Source organism: Oryza sativa, chromosome 6 (assembly GCF_034140825.1).
Source record: "Oryza sativa Japonica Group chromosome 6, ASM3414082v1".
Classification (NCBI taxonomy): domain Eukaryota; kingdom Viridiplantae; phylum Streptophyta; class Magnoliopsida; order Poales; family Poaceae; genus Oryza; species Oryza sativa.
This window is the reverse complement of record NC_089040.1, coordinates 14761191-14776208: the sequence shown is the minus strand read 5'-3', so window position 1 is coordinate 14776208 and position 15018 is coordinate 14761191. Positions and strand designations below refer to the sequence as shown.

Genomic DNA, 15018 nt, shown 5'->3' with positions numbered 1-15018 from the left:
ACACAGCCCAAAAAATCACAAGAGGAGGCCTAGGAGGTTGCACTCCTCGTCGGCGACGAAAAGCAGCGACGACACCGACTCGATGGCGCCGGAGCGCGTCCCGCTTCTTGCTGGCAAGCTTGGACACGACGAGCGCGGCAGACGCCATGGCGGCGGCCTCGGCGGCGCCGTTCCAGGTGAGCATCTCCACCAGCCGGTCCACCACCGCCGCTGACGTGCCGACCCGTCGGAGCGCGGCCTCGCCGAGCCGCGGGTTTGTCACGACCGTTCCAGGTGAGCATCTCCACCAGCCGGTCCACCATCGCCGCTGACGTGCCGACCCGCCGGAGCGCGACCTCGCTGAGCCACGGGTTCGCCGCGACGTTGACGAGGATCCCGACACGGCCGCGGCCGCCCGTCGCGCCATCCTCCTCGCCGGCGGCTGCCCATTGCAGAGAAGTGAGAGAGAGAGACGAGGAAGGGAGAGAAAAGGGGAAAGAGGGAGAGGAGGCTGACGTGGACACTTGACATGTGGGGCCCATGTGGGTCTCACGCTGACTCAGCTACCACGTAGGCTAAAACCGGGGTGAAAACCACCGAGCGATCTCGAGTGACCGGTTTTGTATAGTTGAGGGACCCTGCATATCTGGTTTTACGGTTCGAGGACGTTTTCGTATCCCGATGACAAATTGAGGGACCTTCGGTGTACTTTTTCCATTCAGGTAAGGCGGCAGGTTGGATGGACAAGAAGAATCGGCCCAAATACTAATTAAATCTTTTGACACCAACAATACAATTATAAGGTTCAAGTACAACCCTACTCCAGCGCGGTAAGCAATGTGGCAACATGTGACTATCACAATTATCTTGATACAAATATGAAGCTTACAGCCTTACACATAGATAATTGTCATACAATAGACAGGTATCTCCCAACTAATTTCGTACCTAAATCAAGCTATAGCCTCTGAGCTCAAAGATATGTTTCAACTAACCTGTTTTATTCCAACCAGCTCCCGTGACTTCAGGGTACAGCTTTCTTTCCCAAAGTCACAACGCCACCTTGAGCTTCCTTTACACGAAACGGCCGCTGCTAAGCAGCCATTGGAGGGACAAAATTCCTACCGTTTCATTATCGCTGTTATGGCCGCAGACAGAGGACTTCCCTTCATTGAAACCTGCCGCTGTTGCTGTTGGAACAGAGAATGGCGTCCCCTGAAAACAGAACTCTGGTTGCTGGGGAAAAGCCGTGCGCAGAGTTGCAAGAATGATTGGTTCTCCTTCTGTATGGGATAATCCTCCATTTCAATCTCCTGGCTTGTTTGTTTCTGTTGGCTCCTGTGACGAAATGAAATAAAACCAATGTTTAGAATTTCTAGGTATGCTATGCACCATGGTTTTCCAGCCTAATATGATGGTATATATGGTGGGTATTAGCAAACAAAAAGAACACGATGTGCAGGCATACCAGGAGCGCATGTGAGTGTGACTGAAAGCAGAGTGCACAGGTAACAGAAGAGCAATCAATATGGCTTGATGATGAAATGGACTCAAATTATGCATCAACCCGTGCAACACTCCAACACATTACTCATTACAAATATAAAACCTAAAGAGCATGCTGGATAAACCAGCCACTGAATCACAGGAGCTATTAGGAACCTTTTTTTTTTCCACTGTTGATCCTATTCTAATTGTCAAATAATGTCATATCATACATGGTAAAATTGAAACAGCACTGATATTCTGTCCAAAATTACCTTATGTTGGTGTTGAGCAACTTCGGAGCCATCATTGGGCTGACTGGATGTATGTTCCTCCTGACTGATCAAATCTGTATAGTCTACCTCTTCTTTTTCGTCAAAGTATGGTCTGGAGCCTTCATCCTCATAATCATGTGGCAGTGGCTGGTTGTTGAAGAATTTCACATGATTTTCTATCTGAGTCCCTGAATCATCTGCTACCGCTGTTCTTCTGTACATATCAGTTTGTGGTGGTTGCTCCTGACTAGAGGTAGTGTCATGACTACCAGCATTATTAATGCCTGAGTCTACCTGTTATGTGAAGCATAAGTTAGTTCAAGGTGAAGATGATCTGCATGCCTGGAAAAACAACTTTACATTCTGAGCATGAAAAATGTCCAAACTACCTAAAAACTACAAAATAGAAGTACCATTACCACAACTAAATGAATGGTGAGAAAAACCTATGATTATTCAATTTTAAAAGTAACACCTGGAAAACTTAAAACAAATGTAGTGTGTAGCAGGCATCTGCTGAATGTAATGAGCAATACTTCAATATGTACATGCAGACAAATGAGATAAAACTTTCATGGTAATTTATTGAACATCAAGATGGAGAAATAAAGCCAATGTACATTAAATACTTCAAATAGACAAGATATCACTCCAATAGAAAGGTTGAGATGGAGAAAAAAAATCTGTGTGTACACTAAATGTTTCAAATAGACAAGGTGCATAAACGAAATGCACAGTAGAACAAAGATTTGGATAACAATTCTAACCTCCATGATTTGCTGGTCAGAAATGTTACTATTCACTGCAGCTGTATCGTTTTCAATGACAGCCAAGATTTCATCCTTTTCCTTTTTGCGGCGTGTAACTTGACAAACAGCACATGCACAGTCATTTTTGTGTCAATCATTCCTGTATTTAAACATATCATATTATCATGTAAGAAAACAAGGACAACCACAGATTTTTCAACAGATTAGGCTACTGTGTTTTGTATTCACTAGAAGTCAGTGGAAAATAATCTTGCTATAATAACCTTAACCTGACTGGAATATTTAAGTGAAAAAACATGTGCTCCTAGAGTTACAGTGTTATCACTTTACTCTGAGTTGCAAATGAAATGCCGTCAATAGCCCCTTAAGAGCTGTAAAAGATTACAATGGAAGAGGCATGGTTCTGCTAGGAAGATTTACACTTTCCAAAAAACGAAACATGCAACTCCGATAACAAGAATAAATTAAAAACAAACAAAAGGTCAATATCAGCACTCAACTAAGTCTTAGTATGCATAGTACACAACTATGTCTTAGTATTATCATTTTGTTCCAACGCATTATCATGTTTTGTTGATTTTAACCCCTTTCGAATCTAAATAGTACACAATGTTCTAAATTTCTACTAATAGATATGATTGCTGAAGTGAATGTCCCGTCAAATTTGAAAGCACGTGATGGTTTAGCTTCTTGAATAAAGCAATCAAAAGAAACTTGCACATGCGGCTGTCAGAAAATCAATTACATACCCTAGGCGCCGCCGTTTTTGCTTAGACTTGCCTTTTGAACCTTTGACATCCTCATCGCCTGTGTTATCATTGCCACCTATATTTTTGTTTGGATAAAACACATCATAAACATGAACGCATGCATTCATACAGGTAGTGAACTATATAGTTGCCCAAAATGGACATCCTGTTATGTGTACAGAACTGTTTAACACCCACCACCACGAAATGTGAAAAGTTGGCGGCACAATGGCATTATTATACCTTAAGATTATTCTTATTTGACTGTGTTATGTAGTAAATGAGTCCATGGTAGAACAGAAAACCAGATTTGTATTTCTTCCATACAGACTGAATAAATCAATGATAAAATAAATATTGCAGTATTAAATCATTTATATTTTACAGAATACAGAACTTACTAATTAAAACAGGTACTAGTGACAAGAGCTCATATTCAAGTTACTCCCTCTCTCTTTTTTATTCTATGGTCTCCATCATAAGAGGTTGACCATTACTTTTCATAGCTTCACAATAATACGTCCAAATAAAATTAGAATTATATAAAGGAATCTTCGGTGATCTAATAGCTAACTGATGGCAGTTTAAACCCAAGAGCTAGGAAATTTTGACAGCGGAGATTATAGGACATCAAGGAAAAAAAAAGAAGAAAACGATATTGAACAAAAGAATGAATTATGGCCAATTGAGCAATACTTACCATTCTCCTGCACATCAGAATACAAGCCTGCTGCCAGCCAGTTTTTCATGAAGCCCTTCTTCACCCGTTTCATAAGCTCTATAATGTAATCACCTTTACTGTTGTACTTGGTACAATTATCCCATATAAATTGCACGTCCTTATACACATCCTCTGAGTTCATATACTTATCACCACGTTCTAGATTTTGACATATTGTGCCAAAATCCATAGGAGTATCAATAATATCAAAATAATCCTGCAAATTTTGCTAACTGTCAATGGCAAATAAACAAAAGTTGGAACACTAATAAAGTGAAAAAAAAATCCAGTACCAGTAGATTTAAGAGCATATAAATTTACTATGGTAATAGAACAAACATGAGACATGCTTTTACAAAAATCTACAGAACTTGCAAACAAATTTTATTTGTGATGATTGTTTCCTACTCTCTCAACTATGTTCATGAAACAACAAAATGAACTGGAGTGCAGAACTCATCTTGCAAGCAAGATGACCCATCTGGCAAGGTATAGCCTATGAGTTGTAAAATTTAGCTACAGAATGGAGAAATGGAATGTACTATTCAAACAACAATTAGAGATATCAGATAAGGAAGGCAAGCCACTGATTATAGAGTTAACCCCTCCATGGAATCGGTTCTTTCCCTACCCGGAACAACAGTAATGATTACATATCTAGCGGACATTAACATATATCTATATGAACCTGTTCGTTGGAAGCAATGAATACTACACCAAAATTTACGAGAAGCAAGTTTTCAAGATCAAAATTTATAAAGATACCAAAAGGTTATCATTTCAAAGGAAGAAAACCATTACACCTAGCGATACCAAATAAAAATACTCACAGGTATTCCTAGAGCAACAGGATCCACCGGTGTGTTGAACGGCTCAGCTGCATCCATCTTCATGACTTTCTTAATAGCCTGGCAGCAAGATCAAGGAAATTAACTGTGTATCTTCCATGTATTTGTAGATCTTTACCATGTCATGTTTGCACAAAAAGAGACCAAATATAAAGATGTGCCAAATTTATACTCACTTCAAGTGCAGCAGTTAGCTCTCTGTCATCTCGCTGACGTTCTGGCGTAGCCTGCTTTACCTCCAACTCTTGTGAGCTTCTCAGCTCCAATGCAGTCTCGCTTTCTACATTTTCCAATACAGTTTCCTGCTTGCTTGGAAGAGGTTCACTGACTGAATCAGCTTTCCTGTCCTGGTTTTTATCTTCTACCGAAGATAATCCTACAGACTTGATCTTTATGCTTGCTACTTTTCTTGCCACCTTATCCTTATCAGAACCACTCAATTCTGCTGCCTGCGCATCTTTCTGTCCGTCTGGTGATACAATAGCCTTCTCCGCAACAACTTCTTTGCTCGCTTCAGGCGCAGCACTTGCAGGTTTACCACCACCACCATCAACAGGTGCTTTTGCTTCTGAAGGACCCTGGTGCGTCTCCAACACTTTGGCAGATTTGAACTTCAACCTGACTCGGCTATAGACTTTTGGCTTAGCATTCTGTACGTCAGTAGACACGGCTGGCTTCTCCGGCTCAGGAGGTGCCGGTTCAGGCACTGGTGGCGGAGCAATAACAGGCGCATTATCTGCCTGATGATGCGCTGGGCTGGTGCCGTTCTCCTCTGTGCTTGGGCTGGAGGGGGATTTTGAGGAAGCATCCACGGTGCTCGGGCTGGACAGGGACATTGGAGAAGCATCCGCTGTGGTGGAAGCTTTCGACTTGCCCTTCTTGCCCATCTTACGCCCACGCTTGCGCTTCATCTTCCTATTAGTCTAGCTATCACCTCACCACACAGGCCAGCAGAGAAGTACACACTGCAATTTTTTAACAAGTAGAGTGGATTCCATGAGTAATACTAAGTAAACCTTAGGTGAGTAGTATAAGCAAACCAAGAAGGGGAGAGGATGGGGGGTGGATCTAACTTCCCCCAAATTTTTTCTTGGAAATTAACTCCAAATAATGCTCTGTAACGCAGGAATTGGACTGACCCGCAACGAACTGTACGGATTGGATTGCAGGGAGATTAGGATTCAGACCAGAACAGAATAACTCTCAACCAATCCAAGGAATCACCAACAGCATCATCAGAGAAAGAAAAAAAAATCAAAGTCGGGATGGATTTCCAGAAAGCTCGATAGTGGGGAGCAAGAGGAGGATGAACCTCGAGGGATCGACCAGACAAACCAAAGGCTGGTTAGGTGATTCGGACCATGGATTTTGGCGTTTTGGGACAGAATACGGAGAAAAAATGGGATAATTCGAGGTTGGAACTGGACTACAGCATCATCATCACTCGCTCGCCGCTCCCAATCTTATTCATCGATCCAATTCCTGAGATTTCGAAAACGAAATTATTTTTCTAGGGTTGAAAGTAGGGTACCTTCTCCTTCCTATCCTGGCGCCCTCGCACAGGGAGGTGAAGGACCACGCGTGGCTGGAGACGAGAAGTGGCTGCATAGAAATCTAAAAATTGGCAAATTTATTGGCCTCTAGTGAGTCTATGCGTAAGCTGCCATAGTATCACGGAAATCCTGTTGGGCGGCCCAGCGATCACCCCCCCCCCCCCCCCCCCCCCCGGCACCTCTCCTACATTATATACTCCTCCCTCCTCTCCCCCCCCCCCCCCCCTTCCTCCTCCCCTTATTCTCTTTCTACTATAGTACACCACACAAAATTTTTTAAAAAACAAAAGTTAGAAAAATTTATGTATAGAAATACTATATATAAAAAATTTGAATTCAAATTCAAATTTAAATTAGGCATGTAAACTTTTGACTTATAAACTTTGGATCTATAAACTTTAGCTGTATAAACTTTAGATGTATAGAAATACTATATATATATAATATTTGAATTTAAATATAATTCAAATTCAAATTTAAATCGGGTATATAAACGTTAGGTCTATAAACTTTAGGTCTATAAACTTTAGGTGTATAAAATTTAGATGTATAGAAATATTATATATGAAAAATATTTGAATTCAAATTTGAATCAGATATTTAAATTCAAATTCAAATTTAAATCGGATATAATTCAAATTTAAATTTGAATCGTATATATAAACTTTTGACTTATAAACTTTAGGTCTATAAACTTTAGATGTATAGAAATACTATATATAAAAAAATATTTGAATTCAAATTCAAATTTGAATCGGATATATAAACTTTTGACTTATAAACTTTGGGTCTCCAAACTTCACATGTGTAAACTTAAGGTGTATAAACTTTAGGTGTATAAATTTACTAAAATAGGAAAGTAATACGGTGTCAAAAAAGGAAACAAAGGAGGGAGGGGGGAGGGGGGTAGAGAATCTGATCGCTACCCCCATTAGCGGGCGATCAATCGCCCATTAGGGCTCCCTGGGTATTAGGCCAAAAAATACTTATATGTTGCCATAGTATGGGGAAAGAGGAGAAGGGGGAGGTTTGGGGGAGTAGGGTTGTTGTACCTATTGGCGGCGGACGGGATACGGCTTGGCAGTGGTGGCGCTCAAGGTGGAGGAGGTGGCTGCGCGCTGATGGAAGAGGCAGCGGCGCATCGGTGGCGCAAATCTGGTGGTGGAAGTTGAGGGTTGCGCGATGGGTGGCAGTATAATTTTAGTTGATGGTTGCAACAGTAGTTCCCCCCCCTCCCCCGAGAAAATGGACATTTAGCCACTTTCAAAAAGCGGTTTCGCTAATGCCATCCCGAAAATACGTTTTGCTAAAATGCCAATATGAAGCGTGCACTCATAGCCACTTTGCCATTTTGGCCATTTTGTGTATTTTTGAAATCATTTTCACTAGAATGTCGGGTGATGAGACGGAATTACCCCTGTTGGGTGAGGGCGAAGGGAAGGAGGAGAAGCCGCTGGTGTCGGTGGAGCCCGTGCTCGCTGGCATCAGGGAAGGCAAGGGAGAGACCACAGCCTCCGCTGGCATTGGTGCCCGTGGTCGTCACCGCTTGCTTCGGCGAGGTGAAGAACGAGAAGGCCCCTAGGGAGGCACCAAGAACGACAAGGTGCTGCTGCCGCTGGACCCGTGGGTGTCGTCGGTGTCCTCGCCGCGTCCTCCAAGAACGCAAACATGTTCCCACCCTCACCGCCTCCGCCGCGGCCACCGCCCTTGTCCCGCCGACCACCGGAGCAGAAGGAGGCATCTTCTTGTGCGGGAACGAGGGCAGGAGGAAGCATCGCCGCCGGGTGCGGCGCAGCGCGCGGAGAAGGCGACCGCGGAGTGCACGTGCTTTATGCGGAGCTCGGCGAGGTGGTGGCACGACGTCGCCGGCGGCTTATCGTGCTCCCTTCAGGCGCTCGCTGTCCTCGCCGACCACCTTATCCTTGCCACCGTCGAGGATGGTCACACCGCCCCTGCCCCAGCCGCATCAATCCCCTTTCACAAGGCTGCCGTTGGTCCCCAGCGACTCCAGGAGCTCCACGATGTCGCCCATGGCGAAGTGCATCATGCAGTTGATGTGGCCCTGCCCCGACGCCAGGAAGACGAGCACGTGCGCCGCCACCGTTGCCGCCAAGTTCGTCAGCTCGCGCCGCTGGGTCACCGCGACTGTCGCTGCCGGCGTGGTCGCCATGGCCGGTGAGACGTCAGGGCGCTCGCTCACTTGGTCGACGCCAGCCGCTGGCCGCCGACCACTGCCCGCCTCCCGGCCACTGCCGCTCCGATGGCGTCCGAGAGAGAGAGAGGAAGAGGGGAAGAAGGGGAAAAAGAGAGGTGGGAGAGTATGACAGGTGGGGCCCGCGTCAGGGGTATTTTGGTCCAGGGAAAGCATTTCAGTGAAAAATGATTTCGAAAATGCACAAAATGGCCAAAATGGCAAAGTGGCGGTGAGCACGCGTTTCATATTGGCATTTTAACGAAACGTGTTTTCGGAATGGCAATCTAGCGAAACCGCTTTTTGAACATGGCTAAATGTCCATTTTCTCCCCCCCCCACTTCCTTGACAGAAAAGGATCGTTCTGCAAATATATAAATTAATGTATCAGTGATCCATTCTGTTGCGAGCATAAATGTAGAATTTTGAACTGGAACAAATTTAGCATACTATCCACCTAAATGAAATGAAACCAAATCATGAAAAGTTAAAAAAACTGCTTGACTCCTAAATGCAGTATGCTAATTTTAGCTACGTACACACGCCGAGCAGCGAAAAAAAAACAAAAATAAATTTATAGCAAAAAAAAAACATCCAGTTTGGATACATCCATCCAAAAATGTATGGTAAGAAAAACAACCCTAAAACTTTAAATGAAGAGCCTACCATCAAACCTATATTATATTTTTCAGGGTTAGGGGAGGTAGCGCAGCGGCGTGATGAGAGAGAGAGAGAGAGAGGGGGATGCGGGAAGGTGGAGCCGTGGAGAGGTGGGGATAATCTGGGACGTTGGATCTAAGCGAGACGATCCTGACCGATCCACCAAGTACTCCGTATCAAGGATGAAGGAAGTTGGTGAATTATATTGTACTTCCTACTCCGTTTTAAAATGTTTGACACCGTTGACTTTTTTAAGTACGTGTTTAACCATTCGTCTTATTCAAAAAATTTAAGTAATTATTTATTCTTTTCATATCATTTGATTCATTGTTAAATATAAATTTATATAAACATATAGTTTTACATATTTCACAAAATTTTTTTAATAAGACGAACGGTTAAACATGTGCTAAAAAGTCAACGGTGTCAAATATTTTGAAACAGAGGGAGTAGGATATAGGATATAAATAACATCCTAGTTTCGAAACTTTCCTCTCACAAAAACACTACTCCCTCCGTTTTACAATGTAAGTCATTCTAGTATTTCCCATGTCCATATTAACATCAATATGAATGTGGAAAATGCTAGAATGACTTACAGTCTGAAACGGAGGAAGTACCAAATTTTTCGAAAGATATCATCCAACGCTATCAAATTTTGGTAATTTGAAGATTGAAATTAGCAACAAAGGGTGTGTTCAGATCTCCCGACTCCAACTCTCTCGCTTCGTTTTCCGTGCGCACGCTTTGAAACTGTTAAACGGTGTTTTTTTTTAAAAAAAAGTTTCTATACAAAAGTTGCTTAAAAAATCATATTGATCCATTTTTGAAAAAAAAAGCTAATACTTAATTAATCACGTGAGAATGGACTGCTCCGTTTTTCATGCGGAGGGATTGAGTTCCCAACCTCATGAAACATTGTCCAAGGATCAAATGAATTTACAAATAATGTCAGGTTCAAAACGAAAAATCACAGATGTAGTGAACCCAAGAGTACTAGTTTATTGCACCCAGTGTCATTTACATCCACCCACACACATAGTACAAGCTAATTAACAAGCAATAGCTAATGCACCATCAGTTCAATTATAGTACAACAGGTCAAAAAATATATACACAACCAAAACTTTCTACATTAACCGCACTAGAAGTCTATTTTTTTGTTGTTTTTTTTAGAGGGGGTTAGTATAGTCTAGTATAAGCACTAGCTCCCTCAAGCACACCAAGGCAAAATTAATCATTCTACTAATTAAGCGAACAGGGACAGCATGTCAGCTAAACACTAGCACATATTGCTGCTTCGTCTCTCTGAATATGATGCTCCTGTCATCCTATGCCATATATTTCCTTGCATCTGCTCATGATAAAAACAGCAATCGATCTTTCTCATCCTCGGTTGCAGTTCAGGCTTTCAGGATCAGCTTGCAACTGCAAAATCAATCAGTTAATTTTTGTGTCCTATTAGTACATGTTCTGCTCCAAACATATTAACTATTTCTTGCAGTGGAGGTGTGGCTCATTCCTGGGTACACACCATTGCTATTATCGTAGCTTCCCATGAACTCTAGGATCCTGAGCAATGTAGAGCCTCTTCACTGAAGCAATGAACAGCTTGCATATATAAAATTTGCAAGATCGATCAATCAGTTTTCAGCTCTTCATGTCATCTTCTTCGTTGGATAAAAGGAAAAAAATGTCAGAAATGAGAGGTTTCTCAAAGCAAACAAACGTACTCCCATGGGACGTCGCCGACGAGCATGCGGTCTCCCTCATTATCCTCATACACAAGAACATACCTCTTCTTGCTGCCCTCCTCCATCCGCTGCAGCTCATTGTCTCTAGTTGCAATGCCATCTGAAACCAAACATCAAGATCAGTCACCTGAGCAAGAAATACTATGGAGCTCACTCCCAATCCAATACTCAAAGGTCTTGACCTGACAAGAAGCCATGGAACATGCTCTGCAGAGCCTGGGACAGCGAGTCGTAGCTGCGGTGCGCCTTCAGGTCGATCTTCCTTCCGACAGCGTAGCCCTCCAGGTTCACCTTCACAAACATGGTTGATGATGGCCTCCTCTCTTGGGCTGCATCTCTGGAGCCATGGCCTTCATCAGAGCAGGGCTTCATCTTGTTCATCAGGTCATCTGCATCTGCAGGTTTTGGGGTGGACAGGTTCTTGCGGAATGTGCGCACCGGTGGCCATCCCACCAGCTGAGCTGATGAAGCCGCGCGGTTTTCTCTGAACATTTTGTTAGTAAATAAAGTAAATTTGGTGAGATGATGAGGCTAAACCTTTTTGGAAACATTGATAGTAAATAAATTAAGTAAATTGTTCATGGTAGCAAACAAGAAATAAACTTTGATACATGATAGGTGCTACCATGAACCATTTGTTATTGTTCCTCCCTAACTGCAAAGATTCTATACTGATGAGAATTTTCATTTTTTAGATAATGGATGAGAATTTCATGACAGCAACTCTGCAGGCTGAAACTAATGGGAAGGTCCTTTTCTCCATCCACCTTTAAAGTTATGGAGGTTCTTACTTCTGCATGATGATGGCTCTAATGGCCCCTTCTGCTTCCTTTCCGTTTCCTCTCCTTTTATTTTCTTTTTTAAAAAAATAAAGATCATCTTTATGCTTCCCTTTTATCTTTCTGTTTAACTTTTTTTTCTCCATCTCCTCCCTTTACGCGCGAATTCTGTCTTTGAACATTCAGGCAGTATTCTGTTCTCTTGTTTGCTGTCATGCGTTTTTATGATCTCCCAGAACAAGTTGTGATCACATCAAAACAAGGAGCAACTTAAATATACCCCTGACTGAACCAGAGCAATCTCTTACAATCAAAAGAGAGATGATTGGAGAATGTACAAAATACTCAGTGACAATATTCAATCCTCAATTATGCTACCCAATTGAATTTCTGTTCGAGCTTGAGAAGGCAATTCAGGTAAGGTGGCAGTTGGAACGACAGAAGAAGAATCACCCCAAATACTAATTAAATCAAATCCTTTGACACCAACAATACAATACAATCATACATAAGGTAGGGTTCAGTACAACCCTACGCAATGTGGCGACATGTGATTAATTATCATCACAAATTAGAGACAAGCCTGATACAAAAATTGAAGTGTACACAAAGAGAATTCCCATACAATGGACAGGTATCTCCCAACTAATTTCGTACCTAAAAATCATGGCAGTGAGCCTGATGATGAAGCCCAGAGAAATGTTTCTTTCAACTAACCCTGATTCATTCCAACCAGCTCCCATGACTTGAGGGTACAGTTTTCCTTTGCCAAAGTCACAACTCACAACCGCTGCTGCCTTGAGCTTCATCTACACGAAACCACTGCTGCTAAGCATAAGCAGCCACTGGACTGACAAAATACAGATTGTTTCATTATCATGCAAAAGAATGAGCTATCCTTCATCGAAACCTGCCGCTGTTGTTGACGGAACAAATTAAGAAATGGTGTCCCCTGAAAACACAACTCTGCTCTGCAAGAATGAGTGGTTCTCCTGCTTGGGCTTTGTTTTGTTGCCTCCTGTAGTCCTAATCAATCAGACCAAAGTTCAGATTCTTTTTCTGTTTTTACAGATACATAGATATGCAACAAGGGTTTTCTAGCCTACTATGATGAGTACTGCTAATAAGCAAGCAAAAACAGCACGATGTGCAATGATAGGCATAGCAGGAGTGCATGTGAATGTGACTGAAAACAGAGTGCACAGCTAACAGAGGAGCAATCAACATGACTTGATGACAAAATGGACTCAAATTATGCATCAATTCTTGCAACGCCCCAACGCAATTACTCGTTACAAATAAGACGCTTATACATGAGCTTTCAAGAATAAAGCATGCTGAATAACAGGAGCTATGTTTTTTTGCCATTGTTGATAGTCTCATTTCAAATAATGTCATATCATACATGAAAAAAAATGAAGCAGGCGAAATTACCTTATGTTGGTGTTGTGCAACTTCGGAGGCATCATTGGGCTGACTGGATGTATGTTCCTCCTAACTGATCAAATCTGTAATCTACCTCTTCTTCTTCCTCAAAGTGTTGTGTGGACTCTGGAGGCTGGCAAAGGCTGGTTGTTGAAGAATTTAACTCTGCAAAATCTGCATTGCTGGAAAATCAACTTTAATTCTGAGAATGAAAAAAATATCCAATTTACCTAAAGTATAAAAACAAAAGAATACACATACCACTACCATGACTAAATGAATGGTGAGAAAAAAACTTAAAAGTGGTATCTGGGACACTTAATTATGAACTAAGCAGGCGTCTGATTAATGTAATGAGAAAGAAAAAAAACGAGATTTGGAGGGAGAGACATCCCTCCAATTCTTTTTTTAAGAAGAAATTGTGAGCATGTTGGGATTAAACACGGGATCTTGAGGTTGAAACCACGTACCCTTTGGCATTGCACTGTCAAGTGCATTAATGAGCAATAGTATAATATGGGCAGGCAGAGAAATGAGATAAAAACCTTCATGGTATTTCATTGAACATAGTCGGATATAACTAAAATGGACGGGGAACATCAAGATGGAGAAATAAAGACAATGTACATTAAGTACTTGAAATAGACAAGATATCACTCCAATCGAAGGGGGAACATCAAAGATGGAGAAATAAAGTCGTGTACACTAAAATATTTCAAATAGACAAGATATATAGATGCAAAGCACAGTAGAACCAAAAGGATTTGGATGAGAATTCTAACCTCCATGATTTGATAGTCAGAAATGTTGTTTTCTTTTCCCCTTTTAGCGGCAGTAACTCCCATGGAATCGAATCTAGTCCAGTGACGATGCATACGGAGAAGTGAAACCGTCGAATAATACTGGGTGCATACGCTTCGCTTGCTGTTGCTGGGCCTGAAGCCCGACTTTTTTTATCAGGAAAATAAAAGGATCGTAGTTTTGGGCCGAGATATCCTCGTGGGCCTTCTTCTTCTTCTTCTAGTTCTGTTACTACTGGATATGGACCAGCTGGGCTGGTTGTGTGTTGGCCTAGCTGTTGTTGGGTCTTGGAAACCTAGCTACTCCCTCCGTCCCATAAGGGCGTTCACGATGCTCCTAGGTGGCGTTCAGCCTCAGAGGAAGCAATGCCATTTTCGGTGCCACGTTTTCCACATGTACAGCCAAGTGAGGACCGAGTGGCCAAACTTTGTCACCTGTTCTTGGCTGAAAAGCCTGTGAAAAGCATATGAGAGGAGAGGAGAGAGATATAGCGTTGGGAAAAAAATCATAGTAGAGAGACAACCGCCTGACGCCGACACCCGCCACTGCCGCGCGGCGCCGCTCGGGCCACAACGCGGAGGCCAGAGGAGGAAGGAGGAGAGGCCGCTCCAAGTCGTCTGCACGTCGGCGTCGAGATCAGCCCGGCCGCCTCTCCGCCCGGCCACCACGCCGCGGTCGAAGGCCGCCTCTCCGCCCGGGCGCCACGCCATGATGGAAGGCCGCGCCGCCAGGGGCTCCTCGACCGCCGCCGAGGGAGATCGGACAAGTCGTCATCCACTTTAAGAGTTCTTCGTTTTATGTTTATCGGGTTTCGGCGGTTTAACCGGCGATCTACCGGTAGTCAGACCGGCGACAAAGCGGCGGTCAGACCGGCGGCATACGGGCAGTCAGACCAGCGGTGGCGATAGGCGCGGCGAGCAGCTTTGGCGGTCAGACCGGAGATTCAACACCGGTCAGACCGGAGATTCAACACCGGTCAGACCGGCGGCATCCACTCGGTCAGACCGGCAGATCAATCTCGGTCAGAC

At 43.2% G+C, this 15018-nt stretch overlaps 1 protein-coding gene and 1 pseudogene across 4 annotated transcripts; both read right to left on the bottom strand.

Moving 5' to 3' along the window:
- Positions 1-719: 719 nt before the first annotated feature.
- On the bottom strand, positions 720-6431 carry LOC4340989 (bromodomain-containing factor 2-like; annotated as a pseudogene). The gene is made up of 8 exons (XR_010741842.1): positions 5967-6431; positions 5004-5792; positions 4810-4887; positions 3959-4196; positions 3259-3334; positions 2507-2648; positions 1740-2033; positions 720-1317 (listed from the first exon to the last, which is right to left on the bottom strand). The product of XR_010741842.1 is annotated as a bromodomain-containing factor 2-like (transcript).
- A 3779-nt stretch (positions 6432-10210) lies between these two features.
- On the bottom strand, positions 10211-11625 carry LOC107281458 (auxin-responsive protein IAA22-like). 3 transcript variants are annotated; one of them, XR_010741844.1, is made up of 4 exons: positions 11168-11625; positions 11028-11085; positions 10766-10898; positions 10211-10659 (listed from the first exon to the last, which is right to left on the bottom strand). XR_010741844.1 is itself a non-coding variant. In XM_026026347.2 (4 exons), the coding sequence occupies exons 1-3, from the start codon at positions 11475-11477 to the stop codon at positions 10796-10798; spliced, it is 462 nt and encodes a 153-aa protein (XP_025882132.1). In that variant the 5' UTR covers positions 11478-11611; the 3' UTR covers positions 10211-10659; positions 10766-10795. The 3 variants fall into 3 exon arrangements, 1 of the variants encoding a protein (XP_025882132.1); XM_026026347.2 differs by having other exon boundaries at positions 10766-10826; positions 10965-11085; positions 11168-11611; XR_010741843.1 differs by having other exon boundaries at positions 10280-10659; positions 10766-10842; positions 10965-11085; positions 11168-11611.
- Between the last annotated feature and the right edge of the window lie 3393 nt (positions 11626-15018).